Source organism: Sturnus vulgaris, chromosome Z (assembly GCF_052056855.1).
Source record: "Sturnus vulgaris isolate bStuVul1 chromosome Z, bStuVul1.hap1, whole genome shotgun sequence".
In the NCBI taxonomy this organism is placed as follows: Eukaryota; Metazoa; Chordata; class Aves; order Passeriformes; family Sturnidae; genus Sturnus; species Sturnus vulgaris.
Window position 1 is genome coordinate 42408691 of NC_142283.1, and position 25304 is coordinate 42433994.

General features: G+C 34.8%; 1 protein-coding gene across 1 annotated transcript in view; it reads right to left on the reverse strand.

Moving 5' to 3' along the window:
- ERCC6L2 (ERCC excision repair 6 like 2) overlaps positions 1-25304 on the reverse strand; it is a 74619-nt gene that overhangs the window by 20934 nt on the left and 28381 nt on the right. The window contains exons 12-18 of the mRNA XM_088157185.1: positions 22854-22949; positions 21395-21494; positions 18462-18614; positions 17696-17776; positions 15137-16322; positions 14282-14436; positions 1201-1388 (exon numbers count right to left, since the gene is read on the reverse strand). Of these exons, the coding sequence (XP_088013311.1) occupies positions 1201-1388; positions 14282-14436; positions 15137-16322; positions 17696-17776; positions 18462-18614; positions 21395-21494; positions 22854-22949 (1959 nt within the window). The remainder of the gene's footprint in view (positions 1-1200; positions 1389-14281; positions 14437-15136; positions 16323-17695; positions 17777-18461; positions 18615-21394; positions 21495-22853; positions 22950-25304) is intronic.

The window sequence follows — 25304 nt, forward strand, 5'->3', positions numbered from 1 at the left end:
ATTATTTGAGTGTGGTGACTGCAGAGAGTTTCCCACTCTGCCCTACAATTACAACAAACTGAAGCACATAATCATCCTCATTCACTCCGTGGCACATCCACATGTACTACAAAGTCTAACTGCATGGCAGGTGCTAACAGATAACCTGCTCAATGCTCAAGAGTGATTTGTTTAGCTTTTTGCTAGATATAGTTTTGGGATCTTGGAATAACAGCCTTGGTCCCTTCACTGCCTTTGAAAATTTTACCTCAATAACTTTTTCATAACTAAATATGATTTTGAACATTTTTAAAATGAAGAGTTTTTCTTTACATGCCTCATAAATATCTATAATTTTCAGAGTCAATAATCGCAAAAGACCCCAACAATTATTGGCACTTCAACAATAATGATATGGATAACTGAGGCCTGCTAGCTGATATAACAACTTCTGAATGCTTACAGGCACTACATAGTAACAATTTTCATACAGTAACTTACTTGAAAATTGAAAATACATACCAAATATCTATTCTGTAGGTTTGCTTAGCTAGCTACAGCCTTCCACTTTCTATTTCCACAAACCACCAGACTGTTTTAATTGAACTTCTATCTGCATAACAATGGCATTTAATATTCATATTAATAATACCAATCATCCAGGAAAGCAGAAAACAAGGAAAAAAAAATTATCCCTCCAAAATAAGCTAAACAAAAACGTTATCCCCCCAAAAATAACCGGAGGGGGAAGCCTTAAAGAGATATCAAAAAGTACTGAGCCCCACAGTAATAAAAAACATAATGCCCAGTTTTTTTAACAGCCATTCAACATAAGTGATGAGATCTGGGCAAAATCAGTAGGAAGTCAGAAACTAACATTATAAAATGCCTCCTTTCTATACAGTTTAAACACTGTTTTGTAGTAGCCCAGGATGCACATATCACAAACTCCCATGGTGATGACATCTATACAGTTACATAATACATGACCATTGACTCAACATGTTCAGGTTATTTGTGGATTCAATGCATTTTATTAATCAATTACAGTACTCATAGAGTAGTGTGAGTCAAAGTTTCCCACTAGTTCCACTCTTGCCATAGAAAATAACAGTAGTTTTCAACCCTGGGTAGGGTTGAAATAACGACAAATGCAACTACTCAAAGGGAAGCGTGTTTCAACCTTACAATTTTATTTCCAACTCACCAAAACAATCTCACCTGCGTATTCTTTTGGGTGTCTTTCCAATCAAGAAGGTGGTTGAACCTATTCTGTGTACTGTTTTGTTTCTCTGGGTCACAGGATGCGTAACATACAGATGATGTTGCTTACTGTTCATCAACATTTCTTGCTTTTCCTTAACAACTTTCTTTTCTGAAGTATTGTCTTCTGGGACTTCGTATTTTTTCTAGTAAAATGAGACATTGAAATCATTAGAACAGCTGTGCCCCTCATGTAACAATGCACCGAACTTCACCCAATTCTGTCCCTTGTAACTAGCATTACTGGATTGAACACTAGGATTGGGATTCAGCTCTGAAATGGAGACTCCCTACTCAGTCACAAACGTCTAGGGACATTGAAATGAAGTCTTGGTTCTATGACATCATGCACAAAAATATTATCCTATTTAAACCTGAGTTATTTATCTCAAATTCTTAAAAATTGTCATCAAAATTTCCCCTTTGCCAAAACATAGCTGCTTAGTGATATCCTCAGTCCCCCTACTAAGACTACATTAGGGATGAAATTACAAATTGCATTCACACCTTGTCATCTGCTGTTCAAAATCTGGTTTCAGATCTACGCTGCTTCTTCTCAGTGTTTTTCTACTTAATCCATGTCCATTTCCTTTATTTTCATGGGCTGTTCACAATGTTCTTGAGCTTTAGGGTCTCACATGTGTCCTCACCTCACTACTTTAGTAAGTAAGCTCAAACTAGCATACAGAGATATGTTAATATCACAGAACCTACAGACACAAATTTTTACTTTAAGACAAACATACAGCTCTGAAGATTAAAATTTTACTTCACCATTATGTTACTCTCCACAACACTGAAACGCCACCCCAATTAAGATGAAAAACCCTATTCTCCTAATAACAGTATAACACTAGTAACAAAATTACAATTGAATTAGTAGATGTTACCCACAGCATATTCTACAGTTGTCTTGCTGGTTCTGTATACATTTGTTAACTTTTTTGATTTTTTTTAACATATGCATGGGTAATACAGAATTTTACTCAGAAAATGTATTTCAAAAGTAGAAAGCAATCATAGTTTTAAAAAATACTAATTGTTATGGATTTTTTGCATGAAAAATACTCATTCCAATCTCACTATAATAAGACTTGCCTATTTTTCACTCTGCTAGGAAATCAGGGCTGTATAATGTAATTCAAGAAAGTATAACTTGAATAGAATACAAGACTAACATGTCAACGCCTGTCTTAAAATTATGTTTAACCCCCATAAATGTGTATCAATTTACCTCTCATTAAACAAGACCTAAGTATAAGAGGCAGTAATACTTTGGTTTACACATTTGTTCAAACATAGAAGTTTTTTAATATCTTTGGGAAAAAAGCCAAATGCTGTAAACACACCAAGAGTCATAAAATTGTTTGTCTTTGCAGAGAACCACATTTAATGTTAGAAGTATTGCTAATTGCACATAAATGCACAAAAGGCAATATTTAGTTCTGGAAGCATAAAATTTTACGTACACTGCACCACCCAAAAGAATAACATCAAAATACCACCAAATACATACAACAAGCATCTCTTCTTCTACTTAAATAAGTTGTTTAAAGGTGGGGGGTTTTTAACTCAAGGTAGAAAAAGTTACTGTAAAAAAAGTTATTGCAAGAACTGCAGGAGCAAATTCCAGTGAAAGTAGGCAGCCATTGTGAGTTACTCCTGAAAAACTCCCCAGCTCTCTAGAGCAAAGGCAATTGGTTATATGATACCCAGTTAGGCTGAAACACAACTGACTCTGCTGAACTGGCAAATGCTTTAGAAATCCCAACACCTAGCGCCTAAATCCAGGAACAACTTCTTTAAAAAAATAAACATTTTTTAATAAACCTAAAATATTTCGTTTTTTTAGATATCTCCATGTTTGTTAAAGGTCAAATCTGATGTTTATTACTCTGAACGACACAATGGATGACAGGGTCTATGAATAAGCAAGACTTGCAAAATGAGATGAAAATTAGCATTACTACCCAAAAAGTGAAAACTTCAGTCAATATTCCAGTATTGTCAACATTCTACACTATTTTGCTTTCTTTTGAATTTGACTTCCTGTTTTGCCCTTGTAAATTAATTTCTCTCATGGCCAGTATCTTTTAAATTATCTTTTAATATTTGCCCTCTAAATCACACAAAATGAAAATTTCTTTTCAAGTTTTCTATATTCTTCTGTTCCTCAAGCCCTTTCACTGACACTCCACATAGTCCACGCTCCTTGCTTCTACATGAAATGCTGTGTTGAGTGTATAGTGCTTGCTATGTTTGCATGAATTATCACACAACATGCATAAGACAATCTCACAAAGCAAGTATGAAATCAAGACAACTTGATTCAGCTCTGACTCTTGTTCTTCTACAGACACTAGCACATTTAATGTGTTTGTATTACTGAATGTCACACTCTGTGTGACATTCAACATGTCATATTTGGGTATTGCATGATGGAATAATAAAGGAAACAAATCTTTCACGGTATGTTGCAGCATACAGTGTCTGCTGTATGTTAAAAGAATATTGACAGAGAGAATGACAGCAAGCAGGAAAGTCTTTACTAAATATTTAAATACATGAAACACAATGTAGTTGTGCACTTTACAGTGCATGTTATAGAATTTCTACAGATAAGTGGAAAAGCTTCACTTAAACTTGACCAATACTTGTTGGTCATCTGACAAATTACGTTCGTTTATATTTAATTATCTGTAACACTGTTATACATTTCTGTTTTCACAAACTTGGGGGGAGGGGTAGGAGGTGCAGCAAAATAATTACATTGACATCAAAGATAAAAAATTTTGATTGAATTACTGAATGCAGTATTTTTACTTTATTAGACTTTGAGCACTTCCATTATGTCAAGAAAACCTTCACAGCAAGTTCAAAAGAAATGCACACTTTATTTACTTTTAAAGGCATACATATAAGACAAAGACCATGCAAGTGGTTTAGTAGAAGGCAGTGTTTTTTCATTGAAAAAATTAAATGAGAAAAAGTTACCCTCCAGAAATATCCCACTAAATGCAAAGAAAATGTTAATGAAAGTATAATAAAATGAAATTATGAAGTGCTATTGCGAACTATGGAAAAACCCACAAAAATTGTAGCCAGTGCTTCCTGTCTTATCCTTGTTTTCTTCTATTCCCCCTTGATCTACTACACTTACTCTTAAGACCCTTTTTATACATTGCAGTGGGAAAGAAAACAGATAATTAAGTAGTTGTGCAGAAATATACTCTTTCTAAAGTATTCAGAAAATCCAGGGATTCTTACTACAACTGAAAAATACTTCAAATAAAGCATTTATTGACACCTTTGATGTTCCATTTAGTCTATGATGGTTTCAATCCCTTCTTCTTTTGTTATGTAGTTCTCTAAGTCTTGAAAGTATATATTGAGTTTTGGATACCAATAATGAGCTTTGATTTCTTTTAATTATATATTACCTAAGAGGATGCAGCAATGAAGAATCTAGCAAAAATGCTAGAGTACCTGCACATTTAGTGTCACACAACCCATTTAAGGGTAATTAATTAATTCTTGAATGAATGAACATAGGCATCAAGCAAAAATGTAAGTGTTACAATGCAGCCATAATATCTACTTCAAGATTCTATCTTGAATCTGCAACTCTTGGATCTGTTAGCTCTGTATGACAATCTGTCTCCTGCTGCTTAGTTACAGCAGTTATCTAAAAATGTATACACCTACCAAACCCAATTTTTGTCTATGTTTGACAGTACAAAACTTCAGTATCTGTCCTTTTTGTAACAGGCATCAAGAGACAGCCCTATACTCTGGAGCAATGAATGCTAGTCCACGTATATGCATCATCAGACATGACTGAGATGATTGGACACCTTACACCAGTAACTTCCTTTACTTTAGTCCCTTCAAGTCAAAGGACTACAATGTTTCACTTTTTTAAATACAGCAAAATGAAAAGGTATGGGAGAGTAAGAGGGCAGAAGCTGGGAGTCCAATGAGCAGAGAAAAAAGAGAAACAGAGATTCAGGGATACTTGTTTTTCAGTGCTGTCTCATGTCTGTGGCAATTTGCTAAGAAATCAGACTTGGAGGATAATGAACGTCTTCAGAAGCCCGAATCTGAAAATGTTTGCATAATTATTCTTCAGTCATAGCTGTACTGTGTTCAAGTACCTTCCTCTCTTTTAGTGCCTTATTACCCAAAGTATCTCTACAGAAACTACCTTGCCAGATACTGACTTCCAGTCATCAATAATGCTTCTGACTTGCCCCCAGTGTTACAAGACTTACCTCCTTAGGTGTGCATGAAACCACTGCTGTCAGATATCCAGGATACTTATCATTGCACAGTTTCATTGTTTACATTTCTATAATAAACAAGAATGGCCTTCTAAAATGTCTAGTTGCCTTGCAGTCACCCAAAAAATACATAAGAAAAAAACGCAGTAATTTCAGTATGACTGACCTCTTAAAATGCATCTTAGAACAAACATCAAACCATTATGTCATATCCTAATTTATATTTTTCAACTTCCCTCCAAACCTGAGAAAGCACATGACTTTCCCAATACATTGAGAGTTGAAGTTGGTTTTGGATAATTGCTATTAATCTGATGACCTGATACTGAATTCCAGGACCTTCATCTATACAAACTACAATTCTAAATTATTTAAACTAATATTTTTCCCTTTTTCAGTTTTTCCTTCTGTTATTTTTGGTCTGGTTTGGAGGGTTTTTTTGTTTTGTTTTGTTTTTTTCTGACAGTTTTTCTGATTATATATATTAATTATTATGACCCTTCTATATGCTTTTCTTGAACATATGATATTGCTACATATTATTTTTATTTTACTAATGTTTCTCTGCTGCCAGGACATACACAAGGTACCAAGAAATGTTTGATACCTGACTGTCCATTCTTGGTCTTGTTTCCTTCTTCTTCTTCTACACAGACTGATAAGAGCAGTTTGAGTTGGAAGGGACCTTTTAATGGCAATCTAGTACATGTACATCTCACACAAGAATTTATTCCTATATTATTCTGTATGTCAAGGAAGATAAATTGTGATAGTGTCCACATAAAATTTCATGCAGTTTCTTTAAAAATTAGGTCCACATGGTGAAGACAATAAATACAATTAGCAAAAAATCTACTTTCCCAGAATTGTTAAATAAACTAGAATTACTTTTCTGCTTGCCAAGAACACACTACTGAACAAACTGTACTTCAGAGACTTATGGTGAGTTATAAATTCCAGTCTGAAAGGAGCCTGAATTTTACAATATTTCAGAATTGTTTCTGATGTGGACATTAGGTTTTCCTTTAATTTAGCTTTCTTAATGGCAAAGCAGTCTCTAAATTAATGCATCTGTTCTAACAAAATAAGGTTGTAGAATGAGAATTACAAGTTATGTATAGCCAACAGATGGTACCTTAATTGTCTTAAAAAAATGAAGCTAACCTAACTTAAAATTTTAGAATACTTTAAGATAACTATATTCATATCAAGCTTTCTGAGTTAAATAAAGTATGCTGGCTATGATTACAAGTGCATCTAATACCTGTATGTATCCCAGCAGACTAACAGCAGAAATATGTCTCAAGTTATAAAACTGTTAAGATTTATTATGGATCCAAATTACTCCTCCAAAATATTTTGTCAACACCAAGAGACCAATAAAATAAAGCTGATAAAATTACACAAATTTTAGACTAATATGTAGTCATTTCCCCATGTATGTCGCATGTAGCTTTACTGCATAAACAAACTGAGACGACATTCCATAAACTCTAATCTTTTGCTTGGTACTGGAGAATTGACTACTATGTCAACTGAAAACAGATTGCACCGTCTCATTTCACATTTACTTCTGAGTCTGTTTCATCTACAATCAGCTAATAGAGCAAGAATTTTTCACTAGGAGCAATCTTACTTAAGTTTTTGAACCTTTACCTGAAGTGTCTCCTATCACTGTCTTTCACCAAAAAGCTGACATTGAATCAATGTAGTTATCACTACTGTTGAGAATGAGAGAAGATACTCAGCCTGTCTCAGAACTCAAAGCTTAAGGTAATTGTTTATCCCAGCTGTGGACTTGCACCCATCTTCCTTCACTCTCTCATCCTCCTGTCGAAGAGTAGCAAAACCAAAGGCCATGCACATACATCATAATGAAAACTCCAAGCTTCAAAGAATGCCACATACTAACTCACTACAATATAAAAAAACACAACCAAAAGTGCAATAGTGGAATGGTAAATTCCATTGCAAAATGAACAAGGAAACTCAATAAAGCAGCATTACAGGCAAATCGTTCGGGAACCAATACTTTAAAGCTGAGTATTTCCCCATCCTAGAAGAGCAACAACAAAGGAATGTTATCTCCCAAAAGCCTACTCTTTGTAAACAACTATCTAAACTTGTTGAATCTGAAAGCTGTGCAAACACACTGCAATCAGAGTTCCTACAACTGATAGAATGTCTTTGTTTAAATTATCTACAAAATGTCAGTGTACTACAAATAAGATAAAGCAGAGTTCCTAATGACACAACTTTTGTATTTACAGTATTCTCAACAGTACTTAAATCTGCATTGGAGATACAAAGGGCATGTTTTTTCCTAGGCTGACAGCATGCTTAGTTTTCTCATTTACACCACATTGCAATAACATAAAGAGGGGTTTACCATTAATCCAGGTTTTACTACAAAGCATCTCGTTATTTCTCTGTCAAACACTGGCAATAGTGCCAAATATCTGTCATCCAATTCAGGGGATTAAGTCTTCCTTTATAGTCCAATTCTTGTACAAATTTATAAAAATACAGATAAAGTTTCTTAGAGCTGGTCACAGTCTATATTTTGGCCTGAATTCATGCTGCAGAGGTTGAATATGACAGCTGGCAGGAAGCTGAGGGGAGAATACATCCTCCCCCTTTTTAGTCACCACATTTCTGTTGCCATAGTGATTAATCCTCAATTGAATGGCTGTCTTTGTACATTTCTTTTCAGTAAAACTTTAAGTAAACTTAAGATGAAAACATTCAGTTGACAGAAAAAAAGACTTCACATATTCAACAGGTATAGTACAAGTTCTTGTGACTAATACTTTTCCACATATTAGCAAGTCCACACTCGCTCTAACGTGAGACATCATCAGTTTTTCAAATTACTTAGTATGTCCTGCTCCCATCTTCCGTCTTTTTTGTGAAACCTCCAAGCCTTCTCCAAAGACTTCCCCACGCCTCACACAGCCCCCCCTCAACACCCTGGATTCCTATTCAAGAAATACTACATGAATTCAGCTGTGTAAGAACTAGAGAAAGCCTATCCCAAACTTCCATGCAAAACATTTAATGTATACTGTTTTTGCCAATTAACACAGAAATTAATTAAGAAATGCAGCCACTTAATTCAGAATAGACTAGAAACATTAGAAGATATTTAAATCTTGCCTCTGGGAGGTTTCTCTTCCTTATAGTAGCTAAGAAAAAGTTTCACAAATAAAAGTTTCAGTGCAAGTTACAAAAAAGCCCAGGGACGTTTGGGTTCAAAAAAAGCTTCTGCACTGAAAATCAGGTTGCTTTGGGATCCTGGAGCCCAACCGGAAAAAAAACCCTCTAAAATACTTAGTAGGTAACTAAGCCCTTACAGAGTTTATTAACACTTCCATTCTTCCCCCAAAATTAACTTCAGAGTAATTTTGAGCAAAATATCACATTAATTACTCAAGACTTTTTTTATCTCTGAAGTAAATGTACGTCTGCTATGAAAATTACAGTCTGGCTTTGCAAGTCCATCATGTACAATCTACGAATTCACATGCTTGGTTTAAGAAGCTTTTGTTTTCCATATGATTCTTTCTGTGGTTACACAAGATCTTTTTGGCTTTCATCTATGTTCTTAACATATAGTGATATGATAATAGAGGCAGCAATCTTCCATTTGTTTAATGAAAACACAATGTTTAAAAAGTCTATTTGCACAAGACTTGAATTTCAACTCAAGTGCAGAATACAGATTGCTCAGTGTCATCAAATCAGGCTAAGCACAACAAAATAATCCTGTAAAAAACTAAATTATTTATTCCACTACATTAACTTGCAATATCATCTTCCTCCTTCATACTTGTATATAACAGACTGGAAAACCCTTCCTACAAATAATCTTCAATGAAGCAGTACATCAAGTGTGTTTTGTTGTCATATAATAGCTCTCAGTAATTTTTACTGGAGTGGCCATGTGCCACACTGAATGACATACATTTTCTACTTCAAGGTATAGTTTACAAACTATAGCCTTGTGTGATTCTCCCTCCATTATGGCATTAAAAACAGAAATGAAACTCACGCTTTAAGACTCATGACTTCTAAGCAAAGATTATGAGTAGCAGGAGATCTCAAACTGCACAGAGACACACCTGTCTACTTTCTGTGATATTTTATGTTCTGTGACACGCAAGCAAAGTTTATAACTATAAATGAAGATGAGATCTACTATTAACCTGCTATACAGTGTAACCCATATCTCCAAAATTTCTTCAGAAACAGCTGTCTGCCACACTTCTGCATGGAACAGAAATCCCCAGCTTTTTGATTACCGAGGCTCTTAAGACCTCCAATTATTGACACATCAGCTCCTTCTGCATAAGCAGCACTGTCAGAAAGATCAACCTATTGAGGGAAGATTGGCATACTGTTCTGTGCTGCATCAAAAGAAGTGTAGTCACAGTTCAAGGCACGTGCAGAGGAAGGCGACAAAAATGACTGGAGGGATGGAACACCTCTCCTATCAGGAAAGGCTGAGACACTTGGGGTTATTTAGCCTGGAGAAGAGAAGACTCTGGAGAGAACTTGCCATGACCCTTCAGTACTTAATAGGGGTCTGTAAGAAAAATGGAGGAAGATTTCTTAGCAGGGCTTGGTTTTGATCTATATGAGACATAAGGAAGAAGTCTTTTTTACAGTGAAGATCATAAAACACTGCAGAGTTAGTTGTCCAGAGATGTGGTGGATGCTCCATCCCTGGAAATATTAAAGGTCAGGTTGGATATGGCTCTAAGCAACCTGAAGATGTCCCTGTAGATTGCAGGGAGTTTGAACTAGATGAACTTTAAGGGTCATATTCTATAGTTCTTATGTATTTTCTTCTCAAAATCTACAGCAATCCAATACTGACAGTCTTGGGCCATGGTCAGAATACAGATTATCTTCGCACAAAGGATAATTACATTCAATACAGGGACTATTGGTATTACAGAATTTTTATTGTAATTCTAATTCTAAGCATTCCACATTTAAGACATCATGCCATGATTAACTCCAGTTAATCTTAGTCATTTAAGTACTTCCCTCGTCACACTTCCAAAATAAACTATAAATGAATCTCCACTTCTGTAGATGACTATTTATGAAATAGTAACATTCTGTAACAACTTGACAATGTCTTCAATCAGAATGCTGCTTCAACTCACCTAACAGCTAGAGCATCTTCTTCTACTTTTATGCAGTCCCATGGGCTTCTGTGATAAAAGGAACATGTTCCACAATTTATTTTCCTTTCTTCGGGACCATGTGATAAAATACCTTTTCACATATGTTTGCTGCTACTATTGTCATACACAAACTTTCTTTAATTCAGGTGCTGGACAGGATTTATTTTGACTAATGATATTCACTCAAATTATGGTTTACTTTCTTGTACAATCAATGCGTAAGATATACTGTTACATTTATTACTTCTGGATTCTTCTCACCTTTCACAGCTGCTAAGCAGTGAGAAAGGGATCAGGATGTCCTGGTTTTGTTTCTTGATGACATACTTTATAAACTGTTACTAGTTTTCCAGAGTCATAGAGTACTTATAGAAATACAGATTAAACAAGCACGAAGTACTATAAATGTGAACATTCTAGCTAAACTAGTCAGTTGGCAAAATTCCTTTAAAAACTATATATAGACTGCAATACAAAAACCAGTATGACTGCACTCCCCATCAGCTCTGGGGAAAGAAGAGTAAAGAGCTCTGCAGTCTTGAATCCAGGACTGCTATGGAACCTGTAGAACAGAGCAAGCAAGAAAAAAAAATAGTAGCGAGATTTATTTCTCATAAAAAGAATCAAAATTTTGTTTCCTTAAGCCTTTAAAGGTACAGAACAATAGCAGATTAAAATAATATGTTCTACCTGTTCAGAGAAAAGGTAGCCAGGATGTACGAACAAATACTAGGCAGGTAAAATTAAGGATAGACTGAATACTTATTACTGGATAAAAAAATAAGCTTGATTGAAGCCTACAGTTCAAAAGATTAAGAGAGACTTCATGGAGAATTACACCAGTGCCAATTACGCAGGTCTAACATTGACCTTCTAAACTCAAGGAAAGAAAATATCACCAAGGTGAAATTTGAGGTAAGAAAAGGTGTTAAGTCTTATGCTTTTTTATAACCAATTTAAATGCAAGTTTGTTAGATACTCATGTTCTTAGGATGTTCTACATACCTTCAGTTATCTTTTGAGGAACAAGACTTGCTGCCTCCCATCCCTTCTAACTTGGGCTCTCAAGGATCATCTTCTCATGCCACCTCTCTCACTTTCAAAGAGACCTCACAGGTTTTGCAGCCTGCTCCAGCTTTAAGCAGTTACTACAACTTAAGCAACTACATTAGTCTCCATGATCCAACAATAAATGAAGCACTAATAGACCTAATTTATACTTTTAGCTACTACAGGTAGACAACGAGGAAGTGCTTTCCTGCATTATAAAAAACTTACTTTTTCTGTTACTCATACTTAATAATTTCCATAAATTGGCTCCTGAAACTAAAGACATTAACCTAGGTTCTAAAAGTTCAAGAGTAGTGAACCCAAAATATGATTAAATAGCTAGTCAATAGCAAGAAATCAACATGCAAATATTCTTACATGGGTTTTTCTTTATTAATTACTTTAGCTTATTATAACATTGCTTATTATCCCTGTCACTCCAGACTTCTATGTAAGCAAGAAACAAAATGTCAGTCTTCCACCAAGATTTGCAGGAATTTGTATTTCCCAATTTACAACTCATCCAATTCAACAGACTATTTCTAGCTTTTCAAAATTCTTGAACCCTTTTCACAGAGATATAAATCATTGCTAGAAAAATATATTTAAAAATTATTAAGTTAGTAATATATTATTACAGACTGTTCACTGAGTGAAACTGTAAAGCAGGAAGACAGAATTGGCATAGGTAAAATGAACACACGGGACACAAATGAACACTAAGGACATTATACTTTTTGGTTCTTAGAAGACCTGTCTACGAAATGAAAATAACCTTTCTTGATTGCTTCTACTTAGAAAGAAAACAATTCGATTAACTGTGCTTAAGAAGGGACATAAGTATTATCAGAGCATAAATATTATTCAGGTGCCTTCATGATGCTATCACATAAAGTTTCAACCAAAATAGACTGTAAAAAAATCTTCTAATTAAGAATCTAGTAAAATTGATACCTACAGCCAACAGAAAGAGCTACTCAAGTTTCTGAGAATCTGTTAGACCAATGACACTTGAAGTCTACATCAGTAAGAAATTTCAAAATTTCTGTCAAAACTGTTTTTCTTTCAATAACTATCAGTTTCCACTTAACATTCCAATATTCAAAACTGTTATTTTATTTACTTAAAACGATGGAAATTTAAATGACTGAGCTGTATTTTTAACATTACACAGGATGCTACTTTAATCTACCTAAAAATGTTTTTGTTTTTCATGTTCTTCTTCCTACTTAGATCTCTAAGAGAGGTGATACTCCTGCTGCTTCTGAGTGAAAAGTGCATACCTTAAAAAAGAACTGACTGACAAGTTAAACAAGAGAATTTAATTTGCAATACTTGCAGTCACATAACTGTGAATCAATAGACACTTAGTCAAAATACTCTCTTCAATGTTTTCTTTCATTTTTACTTGCTTTTAATAATGTTGTCAGCCACTGCCAATTAATAAGTACTTTCCTACGGTACTCTTGAGTATTTTTGACCAACTTTTCTGCTAATGAGGAACATTCTAATGCAAATGTGTTAGAATTGAAAAGGCCTTACTTTTACTGGTTCTCCTGGTTTGATCTTCCCAGTATAAAAATTTTTGGCAACTCTGCTAATGGCTTAATTAAATACAGTACAACAACAGCACTGGAAGAAATTCTTCTAGCCACTACAGACATTCAACTCCCCAGAACAACACAGTCGTATGTCTACAATTTCTGTAATGATAGCTAACGTGTCTTTAAAGACTAAGCTGCGCATTCACCAACTACTTATTTTGTGCTTGTGGTTTATCTTAAAAATCAGTCTAGGAAACTGCAAATGTTTATTACAAAGCAAGCAACCAAGTACACAGATCATCAGAGCAGATTAAAAATATTGTGTAATAAGAACAAAAATCTGGAAGCTGTACCTGAATTTATTCCAGATTTGTGTGTATTCCAAATGCAATTAAACAAGCTACAGGACGAACAGAAAGTATTAAACGTATCTGTTCCTGCAAATAACTCCCAGGAAACTCTAGTTCTATATTTTAAGATATTAAACATAGACAGTTGAGTCAACTATAGCAACTGCATATGTTCATCTCCCCAAGAGAGTCTGTAAACCGATGTTTGTTCAAATTTTTATGCTACAGGATTTCCAGAACATACTGTGGCAACTGGATTTTTGTCAACTAGATCCAGGACAAAACAAAGATTTTTCAAGGCTCAAATCAGAAAATCGTGCCATAGAATTTGATTTCAAAAACCCAATATTTAATCTTACCATTTCTCTTACAGAGAAATCCCACAGAGGGTGCTATGCTGTTTAATTACCAACTCTTTCAAAGCCGGCTAAAGTAAAAGCAACCCCAAAAAAACAAAGTAATTTATTAGACTTCCAACTGAGCATTCTCTTCCTCCCATCCTCAGTGTCTTTGATCATTCATGGTGGCCAGTAACAGAAAAACAAGTCTTCTAGAGCTTTTTAAGATGAAAAATGAGGATTAAAAAAGTTAAATTGACATTTCCAAAAATATCTCTTTACCTTGCCATTACAGACAGTTACATTAGCAGGGAGCTGGGAAAACTGCTTCAACTCAAATACGTCTCGCACAGCCCACCGGCTCAAGTGATTTTCAGCCTTGCTGGATCCAACCACATTCTGATTTGAATGAATATATGCCACTTCTTGAACACCATCTGTTACATTATAAGAAAATACAAAGATGTTGGTTATTCAAAACGTCTGAAGGTACACTTTCGCACTGAAGGATACTGCAATAAAAAATAAATTTGCATTAAAAATATAAAATCTGTTATGATTTCACTCAGCACCAAGTTTCTCAGTTCTATAAAATTAACAACAATCGTAACACCTATTTGGATTTATCCAGATAGTTTAATACTACATCAATTTCAGTATGGTTATTTTCAGATGGACGAGGACATTTCAAAACATCTATGGCTAAACAGCTGCAACATCAGTGGTTAAAATTAAGTAGTTAGGAATCAAGTCATCTACATGGTGTTTAGAACTCCCACACTACTTTTTTTTCTGTGCATTTTGTTTAACAGCCATGTCAAGACTCTTAAGATTTTACAGTTCAAATATTTATTCAGTGGATTCTTAATAAACCTTAAATCTCAGCATATTTCAAGAAATGGAAAGAGTTTAACCAAGAATTACAAAGCAGCCTGTCACCCCATGAGACAGAAAAGTAAGACTAATAATGAGAAAGATACAGAAATAAATTACTAAATAATAACTTAGCAGAACATTTACTACATCTTGAAACAAAAAATCACGTACAGCAAGAAGAACTTAAAACCTACTGACAATGGTAAATTAGACATATGCTAGGACTTCAGTTGAAATAAAATAAAAAAAAATAATAGCTACCTAAATATTTGTCCATTGATTCCATTGTTTTCTCTTGATGCTCAAATACAGTTTTACTTGCATAAGTTCTATGCATAGCATAATTGCTAGACTTCATTTGTGCAACAGAGGTATCTTGACTAGGACACATCATTTTAGACCCAAACTGAAATCTGCCTCTCTCTTGTTTACTCCTATAGCTTTGCTTCCTGGCATGAATTTTCTCAACTGGAAAGTTATCTTCAGAGGATGAGAATTCATCTATATCCTGAGAACCACTTTCCTTTCCTTTTCTATGGGTCTTCTTTGTTTGTAGCACAGATTTGGAGACATTATCTAGTCCATTGTTAAGGGCACATCCTTCCTTCCACTTTGGAACACCCGAAGTTCCTAGCTTTCTTGATTCAGAATAATGGGAAAGTTCAATATCATCAGACTCATCACTTATGTCACTTGCATCTTTCAAATCTATGTCATTCCTGACGTCTTCAAAAGACACGGTATTGCTGAAATTTGACTCAGTACTGCGGAATCCAAACTGTCTACTGTTTCCCTTAAATACAAACCCAGCTTTTTCTTTTGCTAATTCTTCACAATTTTTAGATGTTGACCTATACATTTCAACTTCTTTAGTAAGCACTGGTTGCTGGCATACTTTAACTTGGGTAGGAAAGATGACATCATCATCTGCTTCAGAACTACTTTCAGTTTCCATGACTATATCACATTGCTTTGAAATGCCTTGATCCTCATTTTTTTTGTCCCCTTCCTCCTCAGAGCCTGTTAAACCAAGCCAGTCTGAACTATGTGTATCTTGCTTATCAGTTCCATTTAGAGACAGAACAGCTTTCCCATGCTCCAAAACAGGCACACTGGTTTGACACTTCTGAAAACCACCATGCTTGCTATTTACATTTTTTCTTATACTATGATCATCAGAACTTGAATGGTGAGAGTTGTAATTATCATCCCCTTCTTTGGTAGTTTCAACTTTTCTCTGCAACAACTTAGAGAATCCACACTGCATTAAGGAAAGCTGTCCTTTTGATACTACAAAATTATTTTTGTTGTGTGGCTTCCTTCCATCACACTTTTTCACAGAACTCTCCAGAATATCATCATCACTGAAATCATCCCAAAAATCAGTTTCTTCTCTTTTTGATTGGGCCTGAATGCTTTGGGGATCTCCATCTTCTTGAGAGTCTGGCTGTTCATACCAAAAAAAAAAAAAAAGAAAATACAGCAAAGTTATTTAACATTAATAGTACACACAACATGCCTAATTACAATGCAGTGTAAAAAAAGTGGATTTTCACTGCTACTTAAGCAAAATATACGCAAAATAGTATTACAAAATGCAAAATAATTACTGCGAAATTATTGAAGTCTGGTAGTAGAATATTTTTCGCAGAACAACACTGAAAATCACCAATACTGCTATGTAGTTGAGACAATATATCCTACACACTGCTAAAACAACTTACGTCTTCCTAATCCACATCTATATTTTCCAAGTTTATACTAATCTCATTGCTACTTTTTATCTTTCAAGGGTACTTTGGAAGGTGACTTCATGATTCAAACCTCAATATTGAGTGTAATGGCACTCAGAACAAAAATAAATTTCAGAATAGTGGTTAACTTCCTTGGATATGGGGGCTAACATCCCACTCTAATATTCACTGAAGCCTACTGTAATCAAACAAAATTATACCCAGGCAATCTTAAAATATTTTTAAAATACTGAACTCCAGAACACAGCTCTAAAACTGCATACTACTGAGGTAAGAATTATGATGGTGTGTAAATGGAAGTCAGAACAGCAAATACCAAAACGTTGTACTCAAAGAGACATTTTAAAATTAATATATTACTCCTGATATATCCTGATGTATTAATATCCTGATATATATTCTGAGATATTAATCTGTTCATCAAAAAGCATTTAACATAAGCTTAAAAAGTTGCTGTTTGTCAGCAAGTCATACGTGAGATCATGGCCACCCAGTTATGTATTATCAATATGAGACTGAAATCAATGTAAGGGCACACATTAAATATTGACATTTCCTCACAGAATCTCCCATAGACGTAAGTGATAGTGGCTAATTTGTAAAATCATTCAGTACAATCTCATCTAATGATAACTATACTCAAAGTACCCGAACATGGCACTCAGTCAAAAACATTCCTACAAATGCAATGCTTCTACTAAAACTAACCTTTGCTGGAAAAAAATTAAAAATACAATCTTATTCCAGAAGGAAACCATCAGATAATTACATGCATATTTAAAAATAAAAAAGACAATATTGAACAGACCACTGGTTTGGTGGCAATTTCTCTCTGATTGTCTGACTACAACAACTAAATAGCCTAGGCATTCTAGAGTTCCACAAAACCTGAAGCTTTCAGTCATTTAAACCAATTGTACTCCTCTCCACAATTCCCTAAACAAAATCTTCTAAACAACATTGTAAAAGTATTGTCAGCCTAATGACATACTGCCCACGTTACCACTACAATATTGGACCCAGAGGCCTGTCATGCTCTGGTCTATAGTCCACAAAGGCATCTCACCTTTTCTGAGCTGCATGGACGATTCTCTTCCTTCAACCATGTAGTCGCTGTCATGACTCCTGCTTCTACCTGTCCTTCCCTCTAAAAAAATCAAATATGTTAACGTAAATAAATACAGTTTTTATTGCACACAAAGACAAACACAGGAAAAAGAAGTTTCCTTCTTTTTTCCAAAGAGCATGCACCAAAAGTAGAATCAGACTGAAGCAAGGTCCAGATTGAACTCCTAGCAGAGGAAAAATAACATAATAAAGGGAAGGAAGGAAAGAAAAAGTAACATCGAAGTAAATTTGAAGAGGTAAGCTAGCTGCAGCAAACATTTTTTTAAACAGTTATTGACATCTCAGAAGGTACTCTAAAGAGGTTAACTTGATCACAAAAAATATTTTTCTGATAAGAATTCTGGCTCAAAAGGTCAGTCTGAATTACTGATGAATAAAAGATATCCGTGCACAAAGCTGCACGCAAGTATAAAGAAATAAGTTATACAGTTGTTATACAAGAAAAAATATATACATACTAGTAAATTTATGAAAATTATAATCCAGGCTTTTTCTGGTTTTGGATTTAGAGAAATTTACCTGGTCTGTATCAGAACGAGAAATTAGCATGCCTATTTAATTGAAGTCATTGCACAGACAAGTATTGATTAAGTTTCACCATTCTGTTTTGTAGCGTTTCCATTCAAAACGATGACCAAAAAGTCTCACGAAGAAAGGAAAAATATAAAACTAATATCCAAAAGTAAGAGGGAAGTACTTCACACCTCCAGTATGTCTTTGGTAAGACAGGACCCATGACTTCTAAGTTTGAAAAGGTTATGAATCCCAAAAAGCTCTCCTTGATGTTCCTTTGATCCTTGCACTGCCTCAAAATACCGCCTGGCATTTTCAGTTCCAATCACTGCACAGTGAAGTTGCTAAAACAGAACAACACAAGAGATTTCAGAAGTGTTTGCTACAACAACACGTCAGAATTTCCTGGCACCCACATTATATACACAGCTTTAGCTGGAACAAGCAGAAATTCCTAAAAGAGGATATTTTGTTTTAATTTCCCTGGCAGATGTTGGTATAATAGATTGTGGTATAATACAAACCTGCTCGACTTCACTGAATTAAAAAAAATAGAACATTTGAAGATTTCTACTGCACTGTTGCCTATTATCAGACATCTACTATACATATTACTGGTACTCCCCCATATCTTGACAGCTCAGCTTCCATTATACTAAATTATTAGCATTTTTTTCACCTTCCTTTGCACTGCATATTTATTTCCTAAGGGAACACAATCCAAGTACATCCAAAAACCCCCCAACCCTCAGACTTGTAATGACTCTATTTATTGCTGCTTATTCAACTTGAAAAATATAAGTCAATTTGAAAAAAATAAAAGAAAAAAAGGAAGTATTTATAACTCCTTTGAAGACTTATACATGCTTTTTGGAAATCCAGATGGACAATATCCAGGTCTTCTTTTTCTCCAAGATCACCAACTTCGAAAATCTCTGCAAAGTAGGCTCCCCCCTTTAGGATTTTAGTGAATATAGTTGGTTGTAATCTACTATTGCTCATTTTCTTAGCCCAAGACTTTCTGAGACTTTTCCTATTGATATTCGCTATTTAAAGGAATTCTCAAAAGTATTTTGCACAAGAAAACAGGAACTTCTTTAAGCTTTTCTGTGAATGTGGATGCAAACAATAAATAAAGTTTAGAGGTTTTTCTGCAATGAACATTCTTTTAAACCTTACTAATGTCCATAGAGCAGTACAGTTTGTGGTCGTGATGTGTTAAAAGAACTAAACTAATAGCTTTCATGTTTTTAGACACTGTTCATCAAATACTGTTTTAGGACTTACCATGCGTTATATTTAACTTGCCTTTCTATGGTGTATTGTTTCACCTACTTTTAATTTTTTCCTCAAGTTTCTTCTTCTTATTTAGATTATTTTGTCAAAAAGAAATAGAACTCTAACAGCTTTTTGGCTTTTAAAAAACACTGACAAAGTGAGATAAAAGTCAGTGTTACACTTCCAAAAGTAGCATTTTAACACAAACCGTACACATTACTTAACAGCAGCTAAAGATTTGATCTTCCTGAGGATAAATTCCTTTTATGACTATTGCTCTGTGAAATCAGATGATAGATTCTTATTTGAATTTGTCACTTATTCAGATCTGGGGAGTATAATGACAATCTCTTTACTGCTGCATTTTCCACTCAGTCTCTAACTTCTTCCTTGTAAATAACCCAGCTACAAGTGCTTAGCACTGAAGACTCATTAACAACTTTTCATTTCTATGCACAAAATTTCAAATTTTTAAGTTAATTCCTCGAGTCTAATGAAGTTTATACATATATATATTTATTAAAAATATATAGTATTCAATATATATTATCATTCTCCCACTGAGGTGACCTACTTTTATCTTTTCTATGCAATGCATTCGTCAGGACAATAGTATCCCAATGGTTTTCTTCTTTTCTCACAGTGGACATGCCTGTAAGATCAGAACTGGAAAAATCATCTAATTTCTTAACTTGCAACTTTTGTTGAGAAAAACAAGTTCATATTTCTTCTAGTTTCTTACTATTCCGTACCCTCCCCTTCGCTGATCATGTTTGAGCTTGCTTATTTTTTGTTTCAATTCTGATCTCATCAGGAAACAGTTCCTAGGTCATGAGTTCCCCACACTTTTCTGCCCCTGATCTTAGATATTACAGCCTGTCGTGGTTTAGGAACAATATTTCCCCAGTTTAGTGTTTACACTGAAATATTACAAATCACACACCACGTGACAACTTCTTCTACCCCTTCCCCCTACAGCAGGCTGAACAGGGTAATTGGAGGCTCAGGGTGAACATCAGGGGTTGTAAGAACAATATACCAGAAACAACAATGAAGTAAGAAACTAACAAGAACTGCAACAATATGAATAACAGAGTGTACAAGAGAGGTGAACAATCCATACAGAATTGCTCACCATTTGGAAACCCCCAATAACACCCAATTCTTTCTCTATCACGCTACACAACCCAGAGAAGCCCACTTCCCCGATTCTCAAAAAATGACAGAAGGTGGTATGGAATAAATTTCAGCCCTGGCCATGCCCCCTTCTGACTACTGCAAAAATTATCCCTGTTGTGGCTGTAACCAGGGCAAAGCCTATCAATGCAAGTCAAAAATCTAGAAAGCACAAGTGATCCAGACTGAGTGTTCCAGCAAGCAGCATCACTTCTCATCTTCACAACAGAACCAACGTTTCCTTTTATATGCAAGTTTAAAGATTTAGAAAAGTTGGAACACTTCTTACTTCTTTTCTACAGCATAAGCAAGATTTCTGCTTTACTTTCTCCAGACTTTCATTAGAAAAAGCTGCCTGAATCAGACTGCTGCAGATACTAACTACAACTATCACAGTTGTACTTTACAAGTCTTCAAACAAAAACAGTTCTCTGTATAACCTGAATAATGTACATTGCATAATTAAACTGTCAATAATTACAGAAAAATTTGGATATAAATGTAATTCTGTTCCTTCTTTCACAATTGCTAAATCATGCCCCTTTGCTTAATAAGTTAAGGTAACATCATATACTATAAATACAAGGTAAACTACAATTCTACTATAGGCTAGATTAGCTTTTAGTCCCTGAAACTGTAGAACCCCATTTAAACAGCTTGTGAGCTTTACCTGTTTATAAACTTGTCGCAAGTACATAATCTCTTCCACGGTTCCCAAGGATATCAATCTAAACACTTTAACAGCTCTGTGTTGGCCAATTCTATAAGCTCTGCAAGGACACGGCACATTAAAAACATTTTAAGAAATGAAAGCTCTTAGGGGTAACAAACATACTAAAAGCATAAAAGCATTCTAGTAAGATAGGACTATTCTAAGTCATGCATATGTTGACTGGGTCGTTTTCCTCATTTTTCTGAATTTTACTCAGTAATTCATCTCCTTTTCCTTTACCGTTAGTATTTCATATTTCTCCCCAGGCATATCCAGTTTAAAGAGCTTTCTCCTTGTTTTATATCACAAGAACTGTCTCCCACCTCTTCAGAAAACGCATCCATCCTGTGTATCTCAGGTTTGTTTGGGTTTTTTTTCCTTTTGGGTCTCCACCTACTTGTTGCTCGAAGTATTTTCCAATTTCCATGACACAAGAATTAACTCAGGGACTACTTGGAGCAGTCTATTCTTTCTTAACTTTATAATTCACTTTACAAGACACAACATCATAAAAATAGCTAATGAACTGGCAGTGTTCTATTCAAATGCTAAATTCTGAGACTATATTCCTCAAAATTCACAGGAGGCTAAAACAATTCATAGTAATGTGATCTTACAAAGATTCTTTAAAGATAGTCCCCAATACATGTTCCTGATAGTCTCCAGTTTCTGTTATATTTCTCTAGAACAGGTGCCTGTAAACACATACTAGAAATCAGAAAGACCTTTAAACAGAATTGCGTAATTGCATGAGATAATAGAAACAAGTGTATTCCTGCTCATGAAAATATATAAATTTATTGAAAGTTTAATATTCTTTTATAGGTTTTAATATTCTTTATAGGTTTTCTTTAATATTCTTTACTTCAGTTACTAAAAGGTCTGCCTCGGATTCCTAGGGAAATATCCTACAGTCAAAAAGCCTTGAAAGAAAAATCTGTATTACTGGGAGACCTCCAGACACTAACCTCTCTAAAAAGACACTAATCTCCACAATGGTGAAGTAGAAGAAAACAATGGTGAAGTATAAGAGCCCCTGGTTTTTATGGTTTTGGAATTCAAAACATCATTTGAACTAGGGTCAACTACAATGTATTCTTCATGAAAAACAAGAAAAATGTTATCTAGACACATATTATAGAGATCACAAAAGTTATAGTAACCACAAGGAGTTTTTGAATTTTTGTTTGGCCCACTGCTGCAAAAAAGAAATAAAGGAAAATAAATTGCAAAATTTAGGGTTAGAAATAATCACATCAAAGCAAAAATTAATTTAGCTGGACTTTTCCTACTGTCTTGTGAATTAATCAGACAATGTAAAAAATTTCTTACTTGAGGAAAAGTTTTGGTTGGACAATAAGATTACAGAATGAATGGAAGAGTTCAACATGGATCAAGTTCTGTATTTTGAGTGTACCTGTCGATCGCTTGAAGGTCATTTGCTGGATTCCATGTAGGATCAAACAGTATAACAACATTGGCACCAACAAAATTAAGACCCAGTCCACCAGCCCTGAAAACATAAAAATGAAAAACCAGAACTATATGATAGCAAGAAAAAACTGCAACCAGACTGTTCTGTATTAGGTCCATATTTGCCTACCCTTCCCCAACTTAAAAAAGAAAGAACACATTAAAGATACTGAAAACAGTGCAGCTTTGTGTTACTGTTGTACTAATAACCATCAAGTACTCAAATAATCACTGCCATAAATGGCAGTTTTCTCATGTAAATATCAAGATTGTTACAGACTGTATGAATAGTTGAGTCATAACCAACTGCTATCAACTTATTTAATAAAAATCCCTGTTGCTACTTCATTCCCATTAAGTCCTACAGAGGACAACACCCCCAAATACTACAGTGAAATTCATAACCAGTTTTATGCCATTTAGCATTATGGAAGCAGGAAAATTACAGGTGAAATTTTACTTCCTCTAATCCCAGTACATAGTTTTTACAATAATGCTGTGCAGCTTTCACTTAAATGGTCATAATCTCAGATATGTCATATCTGTAAGCATTAACAACCAACCCAAAGTATATCTGCACAGCAAGTTACTCAGTTGTTGACAACACTGCTGGCCATAAAGCTGCATATTAGCAACATTCATATCGGTCATTAAAAGGAAAAAAGTCACGTCAGAATTTGTCTGCTCTGCAGGTCAGGAGTCACAGGGGTACCACCTGCATCATTTTATAACACTCCACAGCTGTGGAGAGTTTTCAGGTAAAACCTGGAAGGCAGAGAAGAAATTGAGCATACATCTAACCTGAGGCATCTAACTGCTGAACCCTACAAAACCGCTCAGTTACTTGGAGTTTGGCACGTGCATAGATGAATGATTTGACAGGAGCGAAAGTGAGGGAAATACCACTTCTCGTCCAGCTTCAAAGCAAACAAGTACTGACAATTTTTTCTGACTGCTTCAACCAACTGTTGTACAAAAAACACAAGTTTCTACACAAGCACACGCTAAATATTATCATTAGATAAACTATTAAAACAATTATTCACATTGGCATAGGCATCACTAATTCCAAGTGTGTTATTTTTCTGAAAGAGGTACTGCAAAATTGAAAAAGTCAATCAATTTAATCTATCAAGCAGACAAGAAAGGTAAAGTTTTCAGGTATATGAGTGAATGGAGACAGAAACAAAAAACTTATGGAGTCCCCACCACTTTATGGTTTTCATGGAATTGATGTCAATGTAAATGCAGTTGTGGCCTTTTCCTTCTAAGTATGATGTGGCTTTGGGTTAGTTATATCTGGAAAGGGAGGGAATATGGAAACCTGCCAAAATTAATGGATGTTTCCAGAGGACTCGCATTCTCAAACTGTGAAATACTGAATAACAATATTTGGGTTGGGTTTTTCTTTCAGAATATGTTATGGTATTTTTGAAATGCGGTGTGTTTCTTTTTAATGAAAAAAAACCACCTCTATTTAGTAAGAGTTCAGCCTCTCATCTTTCCAAATCAGCCCTGCAGTTGGACTGAAACATAAGTCAAGATGTAAAACCAACTGTCTATCAAAATTAAAACAGGATACTTAGCTTCATAGTAATTTTACCTTTCAATGTTTTTAGGTATGACCCAAAAATTCAGTTAGTCCAAAACAGAAAGGAATGGTTCCTATATCCTACACAGACATAACAAATGCAGTAGTTTGTGCATTATGCGTTATGTCCTCCACATTACCTTTCGTTTCAACTAGCTGTTAGACATTACTGCAATTTGGTCCATGCAAATTACTATGATACAGCTTAAATAAAGAGTATTGTTAAAAAGAACAGTTTTCAGAAGACCATCTTAGTTAAAACTGCACAACTTAATACCGCAAAAGATATAGAAAAACACTGCATTAGGAAAGGTTCTATAAAAATTTTCATTGTGTAATTCTGTTTAGCAAGCTAGGTTTTCTATAGTTTCTATGCTCTTTGTTTTAGAGAGATTTTGTGGCTGAAAGCTTTTTGAATGTTACCATAGGCACACTAGAAGTTTTTCAAAACACTGCTTTGAAACAATTAAAGCTAAATGAAGCCCTATAAAAAGTAATGAACAGCAGTCCAGTAATGGACAGTAATACAGAATACTGCAGGTAGAATGGGAGTGGATATGTAACCTTTGATGATAAAAAATACCTACAAATTTCTCTAGACACTTCTTTTTACATAAAAAGGAAACTGAGAAGCAGAAATGGATTTTCACTAACAATTAATTCAGACAGATTTAATCTAGAGAAAGACCAGCACAGAAAAATCCAGAAACAGTGATTTAAATGCAGGTATACTTGCTGCTTTTATTTATTCCAGAACACTAGAATGGAACGGAACGGAACTGTGCTGACTTTGGTACTGTACAT